The sequence below is a fragment of the Babylonia areolata genome, chromosome 21 (assembly GCF_041734735.1).
Source record: "Babylonia areolata isolate BAREFJ2019XMU chromosome 21, ASM4173473v1, whole genome shotgun sequence".
NCBI classification, from domain to species: domain Eukaryota; kingdom Metazoa; phylum Mollusca; class Gastropoda; order Neogastropoda; family Buccinidae; genus Babylonia; species Babylonia areolata.
In genome coordinates, this window is record NC_134896.1 from 20,388,948 (window position 1) to 20,411,196 (window position 22,249).

General features: G+C 41.2%; 1 protein-coding gene across 1 annotated transcript in view; it reads left to right on the plus strand.

Annotated features, from left to right (window-relative positions):
- The window catches only part of LOC143295734 (cilia- and flagella-associated protein 61-like), a 105,674-nt gene that overhangs the window by 15,307 nt on the left and 68,118 nt on the right, over positions 1 to 22,249 (plus strand). Inside the window, exons 13-24 of the mRNA XM_076607354.1 lie at positions 325 to 402; positions 998 to 1,135; positions 2,602 to 2,670; positions 4,350 to 4,529; positions 4,959 to 5,035; positions 6,065 to 6,163; positions 7,541 to 7,664; positions 8,516 to 8,735; positions 9,601 to 9,710; positions 10,854 to 11,039; positions 12,447 to 12,495; positions 14,114 to 14,283. Of these exons, the coding sequence (XP_076463469.1) occupies positions 325 to 402; positions 998 to 1,135; positions 2,602 to 2,670; positions 4,350 to 4,529; positions 4,959 to 5,035; positions 6,065 to 6,163; positions 7,541 to 7,664; positions 8,516 to 8,735; positions 9,601 to 9,710; positions 10,854 to 11,039; positions 12,447 to 12,495; positions 14,114 to 14,283 (1,500 nt within the window). The remainder of the gene's footprint in view (positions 1 to 324; positions 403 to 997; positions 1,136 to 2,601; positions 2,671 to 4,349; positions 4,530 to 4,958; positions 5,036 to 6,064; positions 6,164 to 7,540; positions 7,665 to 8,515; positions 8,736 to 9,600; positions 9,711 to 10,853; positions 11,040 to 12,446; positions 12,496 to 14,113; positions 14,284 to 22,249) is intronic.

Genomic DNA, 22,249 nt, shown 5'->3' on the forward strand with positions numbered 1-22,249 from the left:
TGATTTGTCTCTGCACAAGATTCAGTGCTGTATGAATACTGTTGTTATTATTATTATTATTATTCTATTTTATTTTTTTTATAGATTTATTTATTTATTTATTTTTTTATCTATTTATTTTTTTATTATTATTATCATTATCATCATCATCATTATCATCATTATTATCAATTATTATCTCTTCTTCTTCTTAGTATCGGTATTAGTATTATCATTAGTATTAATTGTTATTATTATTAGTAGTAGTAGTAGTAGTACTAGTAGTAGTAGTAGTAGTTTCATTATTATTAGTGTCATCATTATTAATGGCGCTTTGCCTTGCAGGATGGCACAGAAATCCAGGCCTTCGTGGCGGAGTGTCTGGAGCAGGTGGTGGGTGTAGCCATCATCAGAAGGGAGGAGGTGAGGTTCTGTCATGTTTCCTCTGTCCCTTTGGGTGGGGGTTTGGGGGGTGAGGGGGGGGGGGGTGGAGGGGTGGAGGGCAGAGAGGGGCTGGAAAGAAAGGAAGAAAGTGTGAAAGAAAGAAAAGATGGGGACATGCCTGAGTGTGTGTGTGTTTGTATGTGAGAGAGAGAGAGAGAGAGAGAGAGAGAGAGTCTGTGTGTGAGAGAAAGTGTGCGCATGCGTGTGTGTGAGCGAAAGAGAGAGAGAGAGAGTTTGTGTGTATGTGTGTGTGTGTGTGTATGCAAATAGGCATGAATTTCATTTATTGATTTAAAAAAAAATCATTTATCTGTTGGATTTATTCCATTTTGGTATATCTGTAACTTATTCATGCATTATTCATTCTCATAAATTCTGAAAAAAAAAAAAAAAAAAAATCCCACATTAAACTCATCATTTGGATTTATTCCATTCTGATAACATGTATACATCTAAGTTATTCATTCACCATTCCTTTTATTTATTTTTATTTTTTTAAAAAGAAAGGAAAAAAAAGACACAGAAGAAAAAATTTGATCGTTCATTGCCTTGTGACCATTGCCTTTACCGTCAGGACATTGAGTACATCCGGTCCCACTACAACATTGAGGACTTCATCTACTACAACCACCACCGCCGGGAGGACCACGGTCACCTGCACCACCTGGCCCTCAACCCCATCTTCTGCCACCTCACCAAACACTTCCTCAAGGTGCCACGCATCTAAGCGTCTTCTTCTTCTTCTCTTTCTTCTTCTCCTTCTTCTTCTACTTTATCTTCTTTTTCTTCTTCTTCTTCTGCTCCTCCTTCTTCTTCTCCCTCATCTGTGTGAAGAGTCGTTGGGGTAGGCCTGGTAGTTTCAGTTTCATTTTCTCAGTGAGGCATCACTGCATTTGGACAAACGCCAGACCCTGCAACCACATCTAGCAGACAGATGCCTGACCAGCAGCATAATCCAACGCACTTTGTCATGCCTTGAGTGCATGTATATATCTTTATGTACCTATCAGAGTGGATTTATTTTACACGATTTTGCCAGAGGACAAGACTTCTGTTGCCATTGGTTATTTTTCAGTGTGCCAAGCGCATGTGGCACTCAGGGCCTCAGTTTATCGTCTCATCCAAATGACCAGACGCTCAGTTTAATTTTTCAGTCAAACTTGGGAGAAAGGGCAAGAACGAGATTCGAACCCAGACCCTCACGAACTCTGTATTGGCAGATGAGTGTCATAACCATTCTGCCACCTTCCTCCTTAGACCTGGTAGAATTCCCTCTTGTGTTGGAGGTATTTTTCGCAAAGGGTACACAAGTTAAAAGACCTGCTCGATGGTACTTCTGTCTTTGTGGAAACCAGCCTGTTTTTCATCAATGATGGTATCTGCATGTGGCTGTATAATCTGTTCAGACTGATTTAGAGCTTTACTTTTGCTAGCATGGGCTGATCAAACTGATGATTGTGGTAGTTGTGGCAGTGCTGGAGATTTCCTTTCTTAGGGAGGGTGATGATAAGTGACTGGGTCCATGGGGTGAGCCATTTGCTGTCAATGGCAGTTAGGCTGTCAGTCACTGCCTCTGGACCATATTTCAGAAGTTCTTCAGGGATGTTGTCAATGCCTGCAGCCTTGCCACATTTTAGCAACTTCACTGCCGTCATAATCTCTCCTTTGAGAGTATTTAGAAGTGATGAATCTTGCTCTGTCAGTACACTTGGGTCTCATTCGCTCTGTTTGTTGAAGAGGTCAGAGCAGTGCTCAGTCCACCTTTTTACATCTCCCTCCTGTGTGACAGTTGCCTTCTGAGCACTCAGTATTATATGATATGATATGGTATGGTGTGATATGATGTGATGTGATGTGATGTACAATATGATGTCATATAGTACAATATGATGTAATATAGTATGATATGTTGTAGCATGTAATATATTATAATATGATGTGTTATATCGCAATATGATACGGTATGATACAAAATGATATGACACGATTTTATGTCAAGTCATATGATGTGAGAAGTGATGATGTATTATGATTTGATAAGACAGTTTGACATGACAGGATAGAATTTTTTTTCTTTTATCTAGAAAACCTGATGTCATATCTAGCATCTGAATCTGTTTCTTTGAAAATAAACTGGATTTTTTTTTAAACCAACTCTGTTTTGTTTTGTTTTTCCAGGAAATCCTGCGTCTGAGCAACAAGACCTGCCTGTACTATCCCCTCTACCCTGTGTACAGTTCTAAAGAGGTGAGTGATGGGCCTCAAGACAGGTTTCAGTCCTATCATCCATACATTTCCAACAAGTGTAGGTGGAAACAGTGTTTTTTTCTCTCTCTAACTTTTCATCTTTACTTCAGTCTAAAGGGTGGAACTGTATAATTTTTATTGTATAGCATGTATTCAGAATTATTGAGTGTGCAGATCTATAATATTTTAATTCAAGACCTTTGAATACATGTGCTTTTTGGATTTTTTTTTTTTTTTTGGGGGGGGGGGGGGGGTAAAGGGGTGTGGTGGGGATGTGGGGGGATCAAAGTTTTACAGTGTAATGTGAGAGAGATGTATATATCTGCATACAAGTGCATGTAATGACTCAAACACTACTGTAAACGCACACAACACACACACACTTAACTCTGTCATGGGATCTTTGGCATGCCTATTTGATCTTCTCCATGCATGTACACTTGAAAGGGTTCAAGCACTAACAGGTGTTGACCTGGGAGAGATCAGAAAATCTTCACCCTTAACCCAGCAGGGGCCGTACTCAAGACAACAATCATTTTGCCTGAAGGCAAGTTACCCTTGATAGGGCAGGGACCCGCAATTACAGTTTGCCTTGAAGGCCAGGTTATCTTCAGATTCAAGACACACAAAGTGCACTCAGACAGCTAACCCGTAGTTTATGAATAAAAATCCCGGGGATTCCCTTCTGTGCATGCTCTCTTACTTTGCACCGCGCCACAGTGTGACAGAAAAAAAAAGAAGAAAAAAAAAAAAGGTTTCAGTGCCAAAGCATCGATTAGAGTCAGCAACATGTCAAACCTAGGGGCCCTTTCACATTCTGACACAGTGTCCTTCCTGCTTTACAGCTAATTGCAAAAATGAACTAAAGTAATGGAGTTCAGATTAAAATATTTCTCTGGGATGAACAAATTTTGATGATCTGCAAACTTACGGCATTCCAAATCTATCGTCTGCAAGTGTACTTCACAGCTACATACGTAATTCATATGGAATATAATGATGTCTGCCAGTCTCAATACGTCAATATTTTGACTGCCAAACAAACAAAGGATAAAATTGAATTATCAGAGGCCGTATTCAAGACACAGTCTTTCCGCGAAACGCCTGCTTTCCTTTGAAATAACCACCGCAACAAAAGGGTTTGCCATATTTACCTCTGCTTCGTGGGCTGTCGCTCTTGGCAGATAGTAAGGGTAAGTTGCCTTTGGGTTTGTAGAACCGCAGGTTGGTTTTTGTGTTCTTGAATACCAGGTATTGCTAACCCTCGGGCAGTTTGCCTTGCCTCCGGCAGATTACCCACAGGCACACATTTAACCGCAGGCACGGTGGTCTCTTGAATACGGCCCCAGGTGTGCTGAGACTGGTGAGAATCCAGTGCTCCAACCATTAAGTCACTGCACTCATCAACAACAAAAAAACGACAACAATAAACAAAAAAATCATTCATTCATTATGTGTGTGTGTGTGTGTGTGTGTGTAGTGTGCGTGTGTGTGTGCATGTGCATGCATGTGCGCTTTGTCATTGACACATTTGATTTGTCTTGTTTGTAAATCTCGATTATTGTGCCCCGTGTGTGTTAAGTTTTTGTTTCCATTTTCCCTCATGTGGAGGTAGGGTGCATTATAAACGGTCATTATTATTGTATTTATTATTATTGTTGTTGTTGTTGGGTGGGCAGACGCTGAACCGGCACTCCCTGGTGTGCTCGCTGGCATCCATGGTGCCGGTGCGTGCCCGTCGGCAGATCAAGTACCCAGTGAACAGGCTGGGCATCAACGCTCCATCGGAACGGGTTCTGGCACAGAAAGAGGCTTACGCCCTCAACCACATCAACCGCAAACTCACTCTGGAGCCAAAGGTGTTGTGTCTTTGACCTGAAGGTTTTTTTTTTTTCTTTGTCGGGGGATGTTGAGGGCGGGGTTAGGGGGGGGTTGTAAATGTATGTGTGTGTCGGGAAGACGGGGGTGAAGGGGGTGGAGTTGTGTGTGTGCACATGTATGTGTGTATGTGTTCATGTTCGTGTTTGTGCATATATGTAATTGCGTATGTATGCATGTGTTTTTGTGTGTAGAGGTGCATGCGTACACAAACATATTTACAAGACATTTACGCATGCTATAGGTTTAACCTGTAAATAGATATGTGAAGTTCTTCGCACTTCGCTGAGGATGTTTTTATCATCAGTGCACTGTAATCGTCATCATCATCATCATCGTCGTCATCAGTCACACATCACCTACCTCATCATGTTATGAAGAAATGTCAAACTTGTTCTCTCTTTGTGCAGGTCACCATCAATGCTCGCATTGTGGTGGTCGGAGCATCAGATGTTGGTCTGGCCTTCTTGGAAACCTTCGCTTATTGGTGAGCATAGCAGCTTTTTTTAGTGTGTCTTTTTTATATTCATAGGGCTGTGGACAAAACATACAAAGAAGAAATCCAAGATTTTTTTACTTAATCTTTTGACAAGCTTAATTCATTGTGTGTGTCTTTTCTTGCCCGCTCACAATCCCCTTACGCTGGCATGTGAATGTACACCCGCATTCATACAAGAACGCACCTGCACACACAGACACACAGACATACATAGACACACAGACAGACACACACACAAACACACACACACACACACACACACACGCACACACACTCACACAAACACACACACACACATTTCTGAAAACGGAGTACAGCTGCCTACATGGTGGTGTAAAAACGGTCATACATGTTAAAGTCCACTCATGTACATATGAGTGAATGTGGGAGTTGCAGCCTATAAACAAAGAAGAAGTTGACATCTCAGATTCAGATGTTTGCTTCTTTTTATGCTGTTTACTTATCTTTTTTTTAATTATTATTATTTTTTTAATCTTAAATGTATAGGGATCACATTGTCAGAACTGGTTAGGTGTGAGACTTCTGTTCCAATGTTCACCAGTGATCAGAGTTTGAGGGGTAGTGCTTCAGCATGGAGCTGCGTCCTTGGGAAACTTACTTTACTCTGATTTTCTTCACTCCACCCCAGTGTGAATGGGTACCTGACTTCAACTGGGGAAGGTTAAAGTGGCGGGAGGAGAGGATCTGGCCCCACCTTCCTGTGCCGAGTCCTAGGCACAAGTGGATATGGAATCATTGCTCCTGTGGTCATGAAGAGCTATGGGACCTTTGAATAAATAAATAGATAGATAGATAGATAAATAAATGATTATTTGTATATACATGTGTATATCTATCTGTCTGTCTATGTGTGTGTGTGTGTGTGTGTGTGTGTATATATGTGTGTGTGTGTGTGTGTGTGTGTGTAGTTTTTGTGCTTGTCTTTGACATACTCAGCCCGTGACACATGCAGCACCTTGTTGTATACTTTTGTGTTCTGTTTCATTCTGTTGCCAGTCCTCACCTGCGCTTCAACAACATGACGCTGATCTCTCCCCACGGTCTGCCTGGGGAGATGCCCCCAGATCTGCAGCGGGATCAGATGCTGCCCAGCAGGTTTGTGCTGTAAACAGGCACTGTAGACATTGTGGCAATGTGCACTGGCAGGGTTTGGCAAACGTATGGCATTGTGCATTGGCTTGGTTTGGCAAACTTATGGCATTGTGCATTGGCTGGGTTTGGCAAACTTATGGCATTGTGCATTGGCTGGGTTTGGCAAACGTATGGCATTGTGCACTAGCTGGGTTTGACAAAGTTATGGCATTGTGCACTAGCTGGGTTTGACAAAGTTGTGGCATTGTGCACTAGCTGGGTTTGACAAAGTTGTGGCATTGTGCACTAGCTGGGTTTGACAAAGTTGTGGCATTGTGCACTAGCTGGGTTTGACAAAGTTGTGGCATTGTGCACTAGCTGGGTTTGACAAAGTTGTGGCATTGTGCACTAGCTGGGTTTGACAAAGTTGTGGCATTGTGCACTAGCGGGGTTTGACAAAGTTGTGGCATTGTGCACTAGCTGGGTTTGACAAAGTTGTGGCATTGTGCACTAGCTGGGTTTGACAAAGTTGTGGCATTGTGCACTAGCTGGGTTTGACATACATAGGCATGTGCAAGCCTTCAGAGAAAGGTGCTTATGCGGATGATATGTGATGCAGACAAAAATGCAAATGCAAAATGCTGTTGTGGAATGTTTTATTCAGATTTACTTCTGGGCACAAAACTGAAGGGGGGAACCATACACCAGCTGCTGGAATCTTGTAATAAGACAGTGTATTATGGATAATAATTGTTCTCATTGGAAATGTTTAAGATTATTACTTTTGTAATTTACGTAACAGCTATACACAATCATTTGACAGTTTTGTAAATGTAGAATGCTAGATTAGATGGTAAAATTTATTTCCTGGAAGACATTAGCAAATGAAATTGAAAGGGGCAAGTGACTATGACTGCTGCTGACGAGTATGGTTATGACTGACTGAATGCTGTTTACTAGTATGCTTATCAGTGAAGGGCTGTTGCCTGAGAAGAGATTTAAGTTAGAGGTCAGGATGTTGGTCTGCATTCTTTATTTGGATTTGTTCCTTCTTGGGATTGCATTCCTTTTGTGCGTTAAAATCAATCACACCACTTAAAAAAGTACACAAACAGCAGTTCTTGCATTTCACATTCATGACACACTGACCTCATTTCACGAAGGTTCAGCATTAAAGCGGTTAATCACTGCTATTAATTTGATAAAATAAAAGATACTGATACAGATACAGATAACTGATTCAAGAATAGGCCATTGCCCTTCAAGAAAGGGGTGCAAACACATGATCATGTGATAAAAAACAACAACAAGGAATACATGGTCGTGTCATCAAGAAACAAAGTTAGTTCAGTGTTTCAAGGCATCACAGTTGGGATAAAAGATTTCCACCTGTGTCGCCAGCCATTGCTACAGTCAGGAGGAGTATGCCAAGGTGTCGCTGCGCACTTGGGTCAACGTGGTGTACGGGCGCATGACTGCCATTGACCGCAAGAAGAAAATTGTCTTTGTGGATGGGGAGTATCAGGTGAGTCTGTGTGCGTGTGTGTGTTTGTGTGTGTGTGTATGTGTTTGTGTGTGTGTGTGGGTGTGCATGCATGCGTGTAATGGCGCTATTTCAAAGTAATTTGGAGACTATATATGTGTGTGTGTGTGCGTGTGTGTGTGTGTGTGCGTGTGTGTGTGTGTGTGTGTGTGTGCGCGCGCGTGTGTGTGTGCGTGTGTGTGTGTGTGTGTGTGTGTACTTATGGGTGTGCTCAGCACAGTAAGGCTGGGACCAGTCCTCTCCCTCTGCTGTTACACCCGGATGGAGTAAAGACACAACACAATGTAGAAATGAGACTCGAACCTTTATCACTGGTGAACACTGGATCAGAAGTCCAATGCTCATCTGACTCTGTCAAGGGGCTGCCTGTCAAGAGAATTGGACCATGAAAGAAAACATGGAGCCCTGTTTTATTTTGTACAAAGGGAATGGGGTGGTGTGGTGGGGAGAGCATTGCCCATCGGTGGAGTCAAATTCCCGAGGAAATCCTGGTGGAGAAAATAACCCATTCTCCTGCAGATTCTGATCTAGGAATTCTACAGCATGAAACAATGTTAACCAACCCCAGAAATATTCAACCCCTTGACTGCTGATGATGAGCATGCTGATTAGTGATGGGCTGTCAGCTTCAGGTCAGAATGTCGGTCACTCTTATTGATTTGGACATCTTCCTCATGGAACTGTATTCCTTTGGTTCTGCAAAATGATTTACACCAGTGATAAGTACACAGAAAGTCACAACTGTACTTTAGATTCATGTCACACTGATCACATGTCACCAGGATTCAGCAGTCAAGAGGTTATTAACGTTCTAACCATGACATTAATTTCAGGTGCCCTATGACCACTTGGTTCTGAGCACCGGCCAGCAGTTCCAGGCTCCCTGCCCCACTGGTGCCGACATCGATGATGGGGTCAACAACGATGACCTCCCCTCCAACCCCAACAACCGCATGCTGGCCCCTCCACCCAAGAACCTGTTCTTGGTCAATGATGCCTACGATGCTGCTGTGGCGCTGTACAAAGCCCAGAATGGCATGATGAAAAGTCAGAGTGAGTTGTCACAGGTCCAGGGATGCCACCCGTTATGATTTCGCCATATTTTAACACGCATGATTGCAGTTTGTTCCAAATGTATGTTTGCTGATGTGGCTCGGAGTCTGAGTGTTCCTACCAAATTCAAAATGTTCCTACCAAATTTCCTGATTGTTCCTACAGTTACTTGACAGGGATTGGCATCTCTGCAGGTCTGACCAGTGTGTTGGGTACCTGCACAGGTCAGGCATCTGCTCCTTTTTTTTTCTTTTTATTTATATCTTATATAGCAGATGTGGTGTTGCGTCCAAACACTTTGACACCCTCTTGAAACTGAAACTGTCAGACTGAGATCTGAGTATGTGTGTGTGTGTGTGTGTGTGTGTGTGTGTGTGTGTGTGTATTTACCTGTGTGATGGTGTGTAGGAGGGTGTGTGTGTATGTGTTTTTGTGGGAGAGAGAGAGAGAGAAAGAAAGAGAGAGAGAGAGAGAGAGAGAGAGAAAGGGGCAGTGTGTGTGTTGTGTGTGTGTGTTGTGTGTGTGAGTGTAGTGTGTGTGTTGTGTGCATGTGCGCACACATGTATGTGCACAGCATGCACTCTTTCATGTGTATATTTGACACTGCTTTGATTTATTTGCAGCAGGAGTTTTTATCTTTTCTTTTGTTTCAAAACAAAAAAAAAGCATGTTTTCAGGTCGAGATGGTAATAGAATTTTGTTACATCAGATATAATTAGGATTATAAGCCCTTTGAGAGGTTTGAAAGCATTATACAAATGTATTATCATTATTATTATTTATTTTATTATTATTGTTATCATTACTATTACAATTGTCATTATTATTATAATATAATTGCTATCTGTGTGTGCCTGGTGTTCAGAGCCCATCATTGTCTATGGAAACAACATCAACGCCTACTGCTGCATCCAGTCACTGCTGATGCTTGGCATCGCTGGCACCAACATTGTTCTTGTTCAGCCTCCTTCAGAGGTACGGCTGGTGTCGAAATGACACGTGGATTTTAAAATACTTTTTATATATTTATATTAATGCATATGAGGAGAGTGAGAGAGAAAGGGGAGAGGAAGAAAATGGAAGGGAGAGAGAGGTGGTGAGAGAGAGAATGATGTATTCTTTTTTTTTTTTCTTCTTCTGGTTGATGTTTTTGTAAACAAAACATTATTATTATTATTTATTATTATTATTATTATTATTATTGTTACTGTTGTTGTTAATTTTCTGTTATAATTATTCTTATTATTATATCAAATATATATATATATATATATATATATATATATAAATAAAATCATAACTATTAATGTTACTACGATAACACCACCACCAACACCACCACAAATAATGAAAACTGATTACAATGTTAATAATGTCAGCACCAGAAACAATAACAATTAACAGCAATAATATCACCACCACCACCACCACCACCACCACAAATAATAAAAATTAACAGCAATAATATCACAACCACCACCACCACCACCACCACTACAAGTAATAAAAATCAACAACAGCAATAATACCATCACCACCACCATCACCAGAAACAGTAACAATTACTAACAATGACAACATCACCACGTACCACCACAAATAATGGGGGAAAAAAAGAAGAATAAACCACAGATATTGAAAGTAATGAAAATAGATAACAATGTCACCACCATCACCACAAACAATAAAAAATCTATAGCAACAAGAACGTCACCACAACCACAAACAAAAGCTAATAACAATATTAATATCACCACCACCAGAAAATAAAAGATAAGAATAAATTAATGTCAATGATAATTTCACCACCACCACCACCACCACAAATAATAGCAAAAAACAAATAAACAAACAGTAATAACATTACCACCACCACCACCACCACCACCACAAGTAAAAACTGAAAACAACAATGATACCACCACCACAAATAATTAGAATTGATAACAACAATATTAACATCACCACTACCACCACCACTGCCATCACAAAATTAAAATTGATGGCAGCAATAATAACATCACTACCACCACAAATAATCAAAATTGATAACAATAATAACATCACCACCACCACCACCACAAACACACAATAATATGAACATCACCCTGACAACAGGAGGACTGCTTTGAGGACATGAAGGTGGCTGGCACCATGACGGAGGCCCTTCAGGAGGCTGGGGTGGTGGTCCACACAGGGTGCTACCTGGCTCGCTGGAACGACCAGCCTGCAGACAGTGTGCCTGAGGAGATCACCACGGCCACCTTCACCACCTCCAACAAGCCAGTGCGCCTCGAGTGCCAGGTGGGTGTTTTGTGGGGAGGTGGGGGGGCGGTGGGTGGCCGGGGGTGGGGGTTGGGGGTGAATGGGTGTGTGGGAGATTAACAAATAGTAGTAATGTGTAGTAAATCTCTCCTTTCACAAGTCAGTGCTGCTTATGAAGGACAGCCCGGCCCTTCCTAGTTTTTTTTTTGTTTTTTTTGTTTTTTTGAGGAAGTGTCTTGGGTTTTCTTTTATTTACCTGTGTGCTAGCTGAATCGGTTGCATAGGCAGCATTGACTTGAAGTTGCTACCACACTTTACTATTTGTTAATCATTTGTTCTCCTGGCCTTATTGTTTATCAATTTCAGGTGTGTGAGAGGAAGGGGTAGGTGGGTGAATGGGGGCGTGGGGGTGTTGGGGTATGTGTTTGTGTTGTGTTTTGTTGTGTGCACATGTGTATGTTGTGTGTGTGTGAAGTGGATGGGCAGAGAAACGGGGAAAGGAGATGTGGTGAGGCATGGTATGGCGTGGCGTGGCATGGAGGGAAGGGCAGGATTGACAGGACTGTGGGTGCTGCAGTGTGGTTCAGCAGTGTGGAAATGTTGTGGTGGTCTTGGAGGGGTTGGGTGGGGAGGTTCCTGGGAAGGAAGAGGGAGCAATGCGTGCCTTTAGAATAACAAGCAATTTCCTTTTTTTTTGCAAGTTTTCTAAATGACTGTACGAGCTGTGAATTTTTTTGTTTCCACTTTCTATCTTTCTTCCGTGCATATGAGATTTTTTTTTTGTTTCTATCTCTCTTACCTACAATAGGGGTTCTCTCTTTCTCTATACTACCCAGGTGTAAATAAAGTTTGTAATCTATTGTCGAAAAACAACAAAAAAAGATATTACAAGTCTAGCTAAATACATTGCAGAAGCAAAGCAGGGTTGATAGAAGATCTCTGAATAAATCTTGGGATGATCCGGTCAATTTTCATGTGTCATGGTGTTAATGTGTGTGTGTGTGTGCCCATGTGTTCCCTGCCTCTTCCTTGTTTTTAGTTTTTCCAGTTTTAGTGTCATGCATGTGTGTGAATGACTGGTGCAAAAGCGCTTTGATTTGTCTATGCACAAGATTCAGCGCTATATAAATACCATTATTATTATTATTATTATGTATGTTGGGCATGTGCGTGTGGGCACGCCAGTTTATGTGACATTTAATGGTATTGAACTCTGCCTGTATCATTGCGGTAATGACATTATTACTCCCCTTGTCTTCAGAGCTTAACTGCTGAATGGACAATGAAATGTGTCAGTGTCAGTCTCTCTCTCTCTCTCTCCTCCATTCATAACGATATTTTTTTCTCTATCATTTTCCTTTACATGTAAATGGACCATGACCGTGCATGAAGACACTGAAACTGTATAAATTGACTAAATATATTTCTAATTAATCTGTTTTACAGGCTTTCTTTTCATTCTTCAAGAAGGCTGTGGACATAAGCACATTCAAAGGTGAGTGAGCACGTTGTAAGATGTCAGTTATTCCCCCTTGTTTTCTTTACTAAAAAAAAAAGAGAAAAAAAAAAGACAGAACAAATTCTGCATTGAACAATAACAACAACAACATCATGCCTTTCAAAAGAAAACAAAAAGGAATTAGTTTAGTACTGACCGGAAGATCAGCAATGTATGAAGCATTTTTGGTCAGAAGATTGAATCAACGGAAAGAATTAAAATTCGGAAAGAAACAAGCAAATAAGCAGAGATACATACAAAGAGAGAGACAGACAAACAGACAGAGAGAGAGTGGATATGTGAGAGAGAGAGAGAACGAGAGAGAGAGAGGGGGGTGGGGGGTGGAGAGATGTGATCACTGAGAAAAAACGAAAACAGAAAAGAAAAGAAACATATAAACAATAACAAATGACCTTGTCAGCCATGAAGACAGAAAAAAAAAGATGGTCACGCATAGGAGACAAAAAAAGGGAGAGATTTGTGCTCCTAAAAGTGCACACTGAAATAACGAGCGAGATAAGTTAAAAAAGTACCCATTATCAATTGTTTTTCCTTTGTTGTTAACTGTGATTTGTCATTGTGTACATTTCTTTTTTTCTTCCTTTTGGAATAAAATGTGTTTTTATTTTTCTTCCATTTCCAGTACAATAATTTTTATTGAACTTTGCTTCATGTAAAATAGAAAGTTGAAAGGATAGAACCTTGTTTGCAAGGGTGAAAATATGACTATTAAAAAAAAAAAATATGGTCTGTCAATGAGTTGAAGAAAAAGAAGAAAAAAAAGAATTTGCAGTTTGTTTATAAACATGCAAATATATAAGTAAGTAAAATAAACAGATGAATAAAATGAAATATATTATTTGAAAAAAAAAAAAAAAACAGTTAAAGAGAGAAACTTATGTTTCATTTTCTTATTGATGTGTGCATTGTGATCTGGGAAGAGCGTTCCTTACTCTTTGGTTTATTTTTATATTTCGCGTTGGAATTTGTTGATAAGCATTTGATCGAGCTGAGAGAAATTTCTGTTTTAATGATGGCTCGAAACATGCAGTAAAATCTTATGAAATGAAATAAATTGAAAAAAGAAACTCAGACAAAGAAGGAAAAAACCAAACCAAGCCAAACCCAGTCTCTTCTGAGCAACACTGCGTTCAAATAATTAACCAGGGGTTCAAATATTAACCAGGGCAAAGCACGCTGTGGATGTGCAACACTGCATTCAAATATTAACCAGAGCAAAAACACACTGTGGATGTGCAACACTGTATTCAAATATTAACCAGGGCTAAAACACACTGTGGATGTGCAACACTGCGTTCAAATATTAACCAGGGCTAAAACACACTGTGGATGTGCAAATCTGCGTTCAAATATTAACCAGGATGAAGCATACTTGATGTGCAACACTGTGTTCAAATATCAGCCAGAGCGAAACACACTGTGGATGTTCAAATATTAACTGGGGTGAAACACACTGTGGATGTGCAACACTGCGTTCAAATATTAACCAGGGGTTCAAATATTAACCAGGGTGAAGCACGCTGTGGATGTGTAACGCTGCATTCAAATATCACCCAGGGCAAAAAGCACACTGTGGATGTCTTCTTTGCTGCAGCCATCAATGATTCCTACCTGGTGTACGACGGGAAGCTGGTGATTGACGCCTCCTTCCACACCAACGATGTGGCCATTCGTGGGGCGGGCCCCCTCACCAAGTTCAAGAGGTGTTACCACGCAGAGCAGTGGACCCACGCCTGCTTCAACTCTAAGGAAGTGGGCATTGCGGTGAGTTGAGTGGAGCTCTACGTGTGTATGTGTGTTGGGTGTGTGTGTGTGTGTGTGTATATGTATATATATATGTATGTGTGTGTGTGCGTGTGTGTGTGTGTGTGTGTGTGTTGGGTGATCTGAGTGCAAATTTGACAGTTTTGACTTTCAGTTTCATGTTAAGTAAACTTGTTAACTAGCAATAAAAGTACAAACAGTGCAGACACACACACACACACACATACAGTGCACACACACACACATACGTACAGAGCACACACATACACCACACCACACTACACTAAACCACACCAAACCACAACATGACACAATGTGACACGATATGACACAACACACATGCACCGTACACACAGCACACACACCCATGCGATACACCCACAGCATACACACAAGATAACACACACCGACACAGACACAGACACCTCTGAACATAGCATACATTCCTCCCCTCCATCCAGTTCATTGCTGAGTTGTAACAATTGACAAAAGACTCGGTCTCCATATCCCATGTAATTCGAGAAGCCTCATTGATTTGGGATGAACTATGGTGTAATGAGACAAGCCCCATTGATTTGGGATGAACTATGGTGTAATGAGACAAGCCCCATTGATTTGGGAATGAACTGTGCTGGCTTGGCCAGACCTCAGCTCTGACAACTAGGTGTGAAAGCAAACAGGATAGGTGTTAGTCGATGGTGTTCTTCATGCAGCTTGGGCAGTGGTGGTGTGGTGGCTTTCTCCAAGGAAGGGAAAAATGAAATAAGTTAGATCGAAGTCATGAATGCACACACACACACACACACATACACACACAAAGGCACACATGTACACTGATCACACACACACACACACTTAGGTGAAGCAGAAAAACCCTCTCCCCTCTTCAGTCCCTCTCTTAGGTGTAAGGTATTGGTAGAATAATCTACCAAACGAAGTTTTTAATGAATATAAGAGGCTTGAGTGCTGCAGTGTGTGCACTGGATTACAGCTCTGTTTGAACAGACTTCGGTCTGGTGTGCATTGGTTCGTTCTTGAATGGACTGGCAACTTTGTACCATGTGTGGAAAAGATGGTGCGTGTTTTGTAGTAAAACTTCCCTTGGGATCAGCATGGGTTGGCTTCGCTTTGCAGCACTTTTTCTAGTCCCATGAAACTTTCATTGAGCAAAAAACTAAAGTTTATAAAAAACCTTTTTGGTGGTAGATGAATCCTCTTTGTTTAGTGGGATACGACGTTTCGAACCATAGGCCTGTTGTCAAGTGATGAAAAGAGGACAGTGTGGATAGGAAAGCCTATGTGAGAAAAGGGTGATGACATCTGACTACTTTCTGTTTTGATGGACCATGCACACTAAAACACTTGCTGATCACCATTCAGTGAAATACATACTCACTCACACACACACACATTTCATTGAGCAGTGCATTGTGTATTATATTATGTATGTAATCAGTGAATACAAAACAAAACAAAAAAATAACCCAGTGATGAGTGAATGAATAGAAGACATGTCATGCATGCTCTTTGAACTTTTTTGGGGGGACAGATCTCAGATCAGAAAATCAAAGAAATTGTCAGTTGTCAGAGTATGCTGGGGATTTAGATGGGAAACTTGGAGATAGCATTTTGATGAGATATTTTGATTGATTGTAATGAGCTTTCATTCTGTTATGCGCTTGCTTTTGCATAGCTCAGATAAGTGTCATCCGCTCAACAGATGTAGTTTAGGTATTTCCTTTTTCTTTATAATTTCCCAACAAACACTGTAGGTGTCTGTAGCTCCCAGGGCTGGTTGGCACCTGGATAGAGAATTTGTCGTACAGCCCTGTCACAGTCTAGAAACAAAATAAATCACTGTGATGTATTTATTATCGCCTTCTTGCCATTTTTCACAAGACACGGGGGTAGAATTGCATCCAATTCTGAAAGTATTTTCACTTTAGAAGGTAACGCATGATAAAGTACAACTACAACAGTAAGTCAACAACAACAACAAAGGAGATAGAGAGGATAATGCACCACCACCACAAGCATAATAACAACAGTATGAACAACAATCCTCACAGAGACTGCCTGATCCCTTAATGACATATGCACAATCCCTTGCGTGGCTTTTCCTTCCTCAAACTGAAAAATCCAGACTGATTGGACATGCAAGTGAAGGCTTGTTTACTTTAAAACCCTTGGGGAGAAGCAGTGTCAGCCTTTGATGTGAAAAGATATTGCACAAGATTTATGTCATTCGATCCCCACAGTGTTTCTGTGCTTAAAGCTGGTTTACGGCAAATTCATTGCATGCAGGTCGTCATTGTTTCCTTCTCCGTGCGTTTTATTTCATGTGTCTTTGTCTGCCTGTGTCTTTCTCTCAGTGATACACGTCTTCTCTCTCCTTTCTCTCTCTCATTCTCTCTCTCATTCTGTGTGTGTGTGTGTGTGTGTGTGTGTGTGTGTGTGTGGTGTATGTGTGTGGTGTGTGTGTGTGTCATAGTTTACATGCATGTTGCTGTTACAAGGGCATGCATGAAAACACACTCACACACACATGCTTGTGTGCATAAACACATGCATGTTCACACACACTCACACACACACACACACACACACACACACATGCACCACACACACACATATATACACACACACAACCATAAAATAAGCACTTAACAGAATCTGTTGGACTGTGCATCAGCTTTATTTGTGTTTGTAGAGACACAATAAATGAAGTTTGACAGACATCACAGGCTGTTTGTGACATGGACAACCCAGAAGATGACCAGATTTTTAAAACTGATATGTATGTGACATGAAACGAGTGTTAAAAGTTAAATACATCACAGGAATAAAGTATGCGTAACTCTCTCTCTCTCTCTGCCCCTCTCACTGTGTGTGTCTCTCTCTCACTCCCTCTCTCTTTGATCAATAGGTAAAACTGCATGAACAAATATTTCTTGTTGATGCAGTTATGAATGTATTTACAAGCATAAAAATCTAGCCATGTGCATGCACACACTTGCACACATACACATTCAAGCATGTGCACACACCACACACACACACACACTCACTCATACACTCTCTCTCTCTTCCCCATTACACACACAGTACCACTATCATAACCACATCCGATTATACAACACTCCACCATGTCGTAACACAATATAAAAACCATGGTCAGAATAGCCCATTGTGCGATTCCATTTACATGCATCACTGCCCATCACATCAAGAGCGTGTTACTGTTTCATTCCATGCTATTTTTATTCTTCAACATCATAGACAACCACATTGGCTGTTATTGTTATTATTATTATTCTTTTAAGGATACTTATATAGTGCCTATCCTCAGTCAAAGACCAAAACTCAAAGCGGTTTTTTAACCCCGAGTCATGAGCACAACAGGCTGCCTATGAGAGCTGACTTTTGTTGCTCATCATTCGTTTCCTGTTTCATTCGGTCAGGCTTCAGTCACACACACACACACACACACGCGCGCGCGCGCGCGAGTTAAGTGCGTTCAGTGCGAGCTAGGTACGGGACCTCTGCCATATCGTCTGAAGAAGATGGCTAGTTCCACAGCTGCTGGAACCGACAGATCTGATTAGGCAGCAGCATGATATACGATTTTAGAAAACCACCGCTTTTCATTGTCACTTTCTCTGGAAAATAATAATGACAAAACCTTCACGGCTCCTGTGTGAGTCCTGCTAATTTAAAAACAAAATGAATGACGAAATTTAACCGACACAGTGCGGAATGGGGCAAGGGGTGGGAGGTGTTACCAGTACCTGTGTATCAAATAATGCAGGTGAATCGAAGGTACTTCGGCGATATCTCCTAGATCCAAGTAAATGTACATCAAAACTGCAGTCATCAGTCGGCTGACGTAATTTCAGCAATAGCTGAAATGCATTGACGTCGATTGCCGAAAGTGTTTGTTGCGTCAAGTGACGAACGGACCTGGTGGCCAGGGGTGGCGCAATGTGTGTGCGTGAGAGAGAGAGAGAGAGCGAGCAAGCGAGCGATGATTGTGTGTGTGTGTGTGTGTGTGTTTTCCTGTCATGATCAGGAAAATCGGGCCTTGGTTGGCCTGGGGCACGTCGGTATACTTCCGAACACAGGGTTGAATCTGATTTTGCTTTATTTATTTATTTATTTGTTCATTCTTTTAAACGTATTGTTATGTTTTCGTTTTTCGAAACGAAACGAGCTCATTGTGATGGAAATCTCTCAATCTGATTATTAATTTTTTTTTTAAAATTATAATATATATATATATATGTGTGTGTGTGTGTGTGTGTGTATGTGTGTGCGCGCGCGCGCGTGCGTGTATGACTGTCATATCTAAGTAACACATAATTATGGCGCTTGGCTCAAGAGTTTGTTGGATCAGAGCGCAGAACAGATGAGAAACGAGCCTTTCATTATGACTGGGACGGATGAAGTCAGGACTTTGTCGGCATTTTTTTTTCACCCGAATTTTCCGTCAAATACATTGGCTGCTAGCAGCATCGCAAACGCCGGCCGTTGTTGGCGACATCAGATCTGTGCTCTCACCTCACATTTTCTTCACGGATTTACACTGGTCCTCAGGAATGGTCTCAGGGGTTTTCAAAGGCGTTGCCTGTGTAAGATCGCAAAACGGCCTTTTTGTTATTGTCGTTTTTGTTGTTGCCATGGATGGCAGGTCTGATCGGCGATCTGATTTGAATTTGCTCACCATCAGAAACAAGTGTTTGTCGAACCGAACGTTGTGTGCTGGAAACGGGACAGTTCCATCAAAAGCAGTCCACATCGATCGACATTAAAAATTTTCATTGCTTTACGATCATTACATAGATCTGTCAAAGTTACAAACTGTCCATGTTTTGACTTTTCGGCTTCGATAAACCGTGGGTCTGACAAAACTTCAACCACTTGTGCAGTGCTCCACACAAAAATAGATTTTATGTAATTTCCTAATTTTGGGTTATTTTCATTCATATTAACAATTCATTTACTGCATCTATATTGTTGTGTAAACTGTATAACTGGGTCCAAATTACCAATGTCTAAAAAGACGTGGGGTTTTTTTTGTTTGTTTTTTGGGTGTGTTTTAAAAAAACAACAACACCTAAGCTTATTGAAACGTTGTGCTATCAAGCTTGCGTGAACGCGAAGAAAGATAATTTTGTCCGCAACTGATCTTCACTTAGCAAATATCGAAACAACTTAGAGTAAATGTTCCAATCTGTCGAACTTTTTTTAGCTGTCCCCGTCCTTTCCATGACTTTTCCGCTCACCCGCTCGTTACAAATGTAGCTCGCATGCAGAACGATTCACACTGTGACCGGCTTGAATTTACAGCATGTTGATTCTGGTCATTTCAGTACCCTCTTTAACATACTGGTATGCAATTAATATGTCGATGGAGCTATTAATAAAACTTTTTTTTTTCATTTTGTGTGATCCGTCCAGAATTTTTTTTTAATAAAAAAAAACACTTTAATAACTGCCAAGGAAGCGATATGAATTGAGCACATGAAATAAAATCTCACACTTGCTGTTATTTTCTCCCCCTCCACTATAACTTGAGTGGTGATCTCGACGTAAAAGTCATTCGGATGAGACGATAAACCGAAGCTCCATGTGCAGCATGCACTTGACGTATGTTAAAGAAGCTACGGCAACAAAAGGGTCGTCTCTGGCAAAATTCTGAAGAAAAATCTACTCGATTATACTTTTATATGTGTGCGCTTGATTGAAGCCTGACTGAATGACACAGGAAACGAATGATGAGCACCTAAAGGTAGCTGTCAGTCAGCTCTGCACAGGCAGGCAACCTGTAGTACAAGTGACTATAGAACGTTTCGAGTTCGGTCTCTGATCGAAGATAGGCACTATATAAGTATCAACAATAATGATAACTGCGGACATGAAAAAGGATGTCCTGCGTGAAGATAGGCACTATATAGGCATCAACAATAATAACTGCGGACATGAAAAGGATGTCCTGCTGTGTTATCAACTGCAACTTAACGAAATTTGATTTTTGCTAATCTACCAACGAACCGGGAACGACCCAAGATAACCTTACGAATCTGAAGTCCAAACGAAACCAAATGTTCACGATCCGGAAAGACGTTTAATCCGGAAGATTGGATCCTTTATAATTTGTATGCATTTTGTTGTTGCTTTTTTTGAGTCCAGATTTGGTGTTGACAGACAAATTATTTCCATAGAAAATGAATGTTAAAATTTGATTTGAGCCCCCCCCCCCCCACCCCCCCAAACTTCTACGCCCCCGCCCCCTCCCCCACGCACATCCATCCATCCATCCTTCCATACACACAGATAGAAACACGGACAACAGAATCCGGCTTATTACACCGACAATAATCGCCGTGTGCAGTCATGCATTTTATTATTATTATTATTATTATTATTATTATCCCAGTTCAACGTGTGCATGCATCGTGTGCCATTCCAGGTTCAGGGATAAGGCACTGACTTCGGAATTCGTAATCGGATTGCAGTGTGCTGAATGGTTACGGGGGAAGGGGGGGGGGGGGGGGGGGGCGGCGGCAGTGCTGTTGTAGTGGAGCTGTTTACTGATAGATAAACATTTCAGTAATCGTTCACGATGTCGGGTTGGAAATGTTTGTTTAGTGGGTGAGATATCTTCGGATGATACCAGTGATGATGATGATGGTGATGCTAACAACAACATTAACAACAGCAACAATAATAACATTATTTATAATAACACGATAATGATAGTGATAATGATAACGATAACAATGACTAAACGAAATGAAAGAAGAAATCGAAAAGAACGAAATGAAACGACACGAAATGAATAAGATCTGAAAAAAATACTGGAGGCATGTCAAGTACAACGCTAACATTTCCATTCAGACCAGCGACAGGGAAAAGCTGCGAGTTAACCAGCTAGCTGTCACGGACGAAGGAACTTAACACCGCTGCATTCCAGCCCTGGGGTGTCCGTTTGACAAAGTGAGATATGATTGGACGGCGTGCTGAATCTGTGTGGACTGGTCGAAACATTCGTTTTTATTGAAATGGAATGTGCTTTTGCGTGGGAAAAAAAAGTATTCAGTGCCTGGCTCAAAACGCTTGAATATTCTTTCTCCAAGAGATGTGCACATGATCGTATTATCGTAATAGAGGGTTCGGTTTCACACACAGCTGCTCGTTTTTGTCCCTCACACTAACCTTTGATATTGTTTTAACGTACGCCGCACACACACACACACACACACACACACACAGAGGAATGTCTGCTCGTACAATAAAAATACGTTTGCCACATACAAAAATGTACTTAAGTTATTAAAAGATGCAGGATTTTGCTGGTAGATGACTGCAGTCAAGGTACAACCCAGACACCCACAGAAGCCAGCACAGAACAGAAATTGATGCAGCAGCAGCAGTAGTAATGGTAGATAATAGTAGGCATATTATCACTGGCAAAGAGAGACTTTGTGCGCGCGTCAAGAATTGTTTTAACTCGAAGCCTGCGTTGATCGCAGGCGACATGACATGACACAATATTACTGATTACAGGAATATAATCAACGACTCGCGTCGAGTATGCATTCAACCTTTTCTTACGGCTTTTTACCTTTGAATATTGAATGTACGAAATGTATTTTGTGCTGTTCCCTTCACAGGCAAGTCACCTGAGATCTCCAGGATTTCATTGTTCTGTAGTTCTGTTGTATAGTATTTTTTATGCGTTTCATCATATATCACTTTCATTTTCTTCCGTTTCGTTGTTTTTAACGTTACTGTATCTCTATTTCACGATGAAATTATCGGGCCTTTTTTGTCACACACACAAGACTCCAGGCAACGATGGCATGTTCGTGGGTGTATTGTTGCGAAACACAGCAACCAGCAGTGTGGGGAAGAGAATGGGGTGTGATGAGATGGGTGTTGGTGGAGGGGGAGAAATCGACAGATG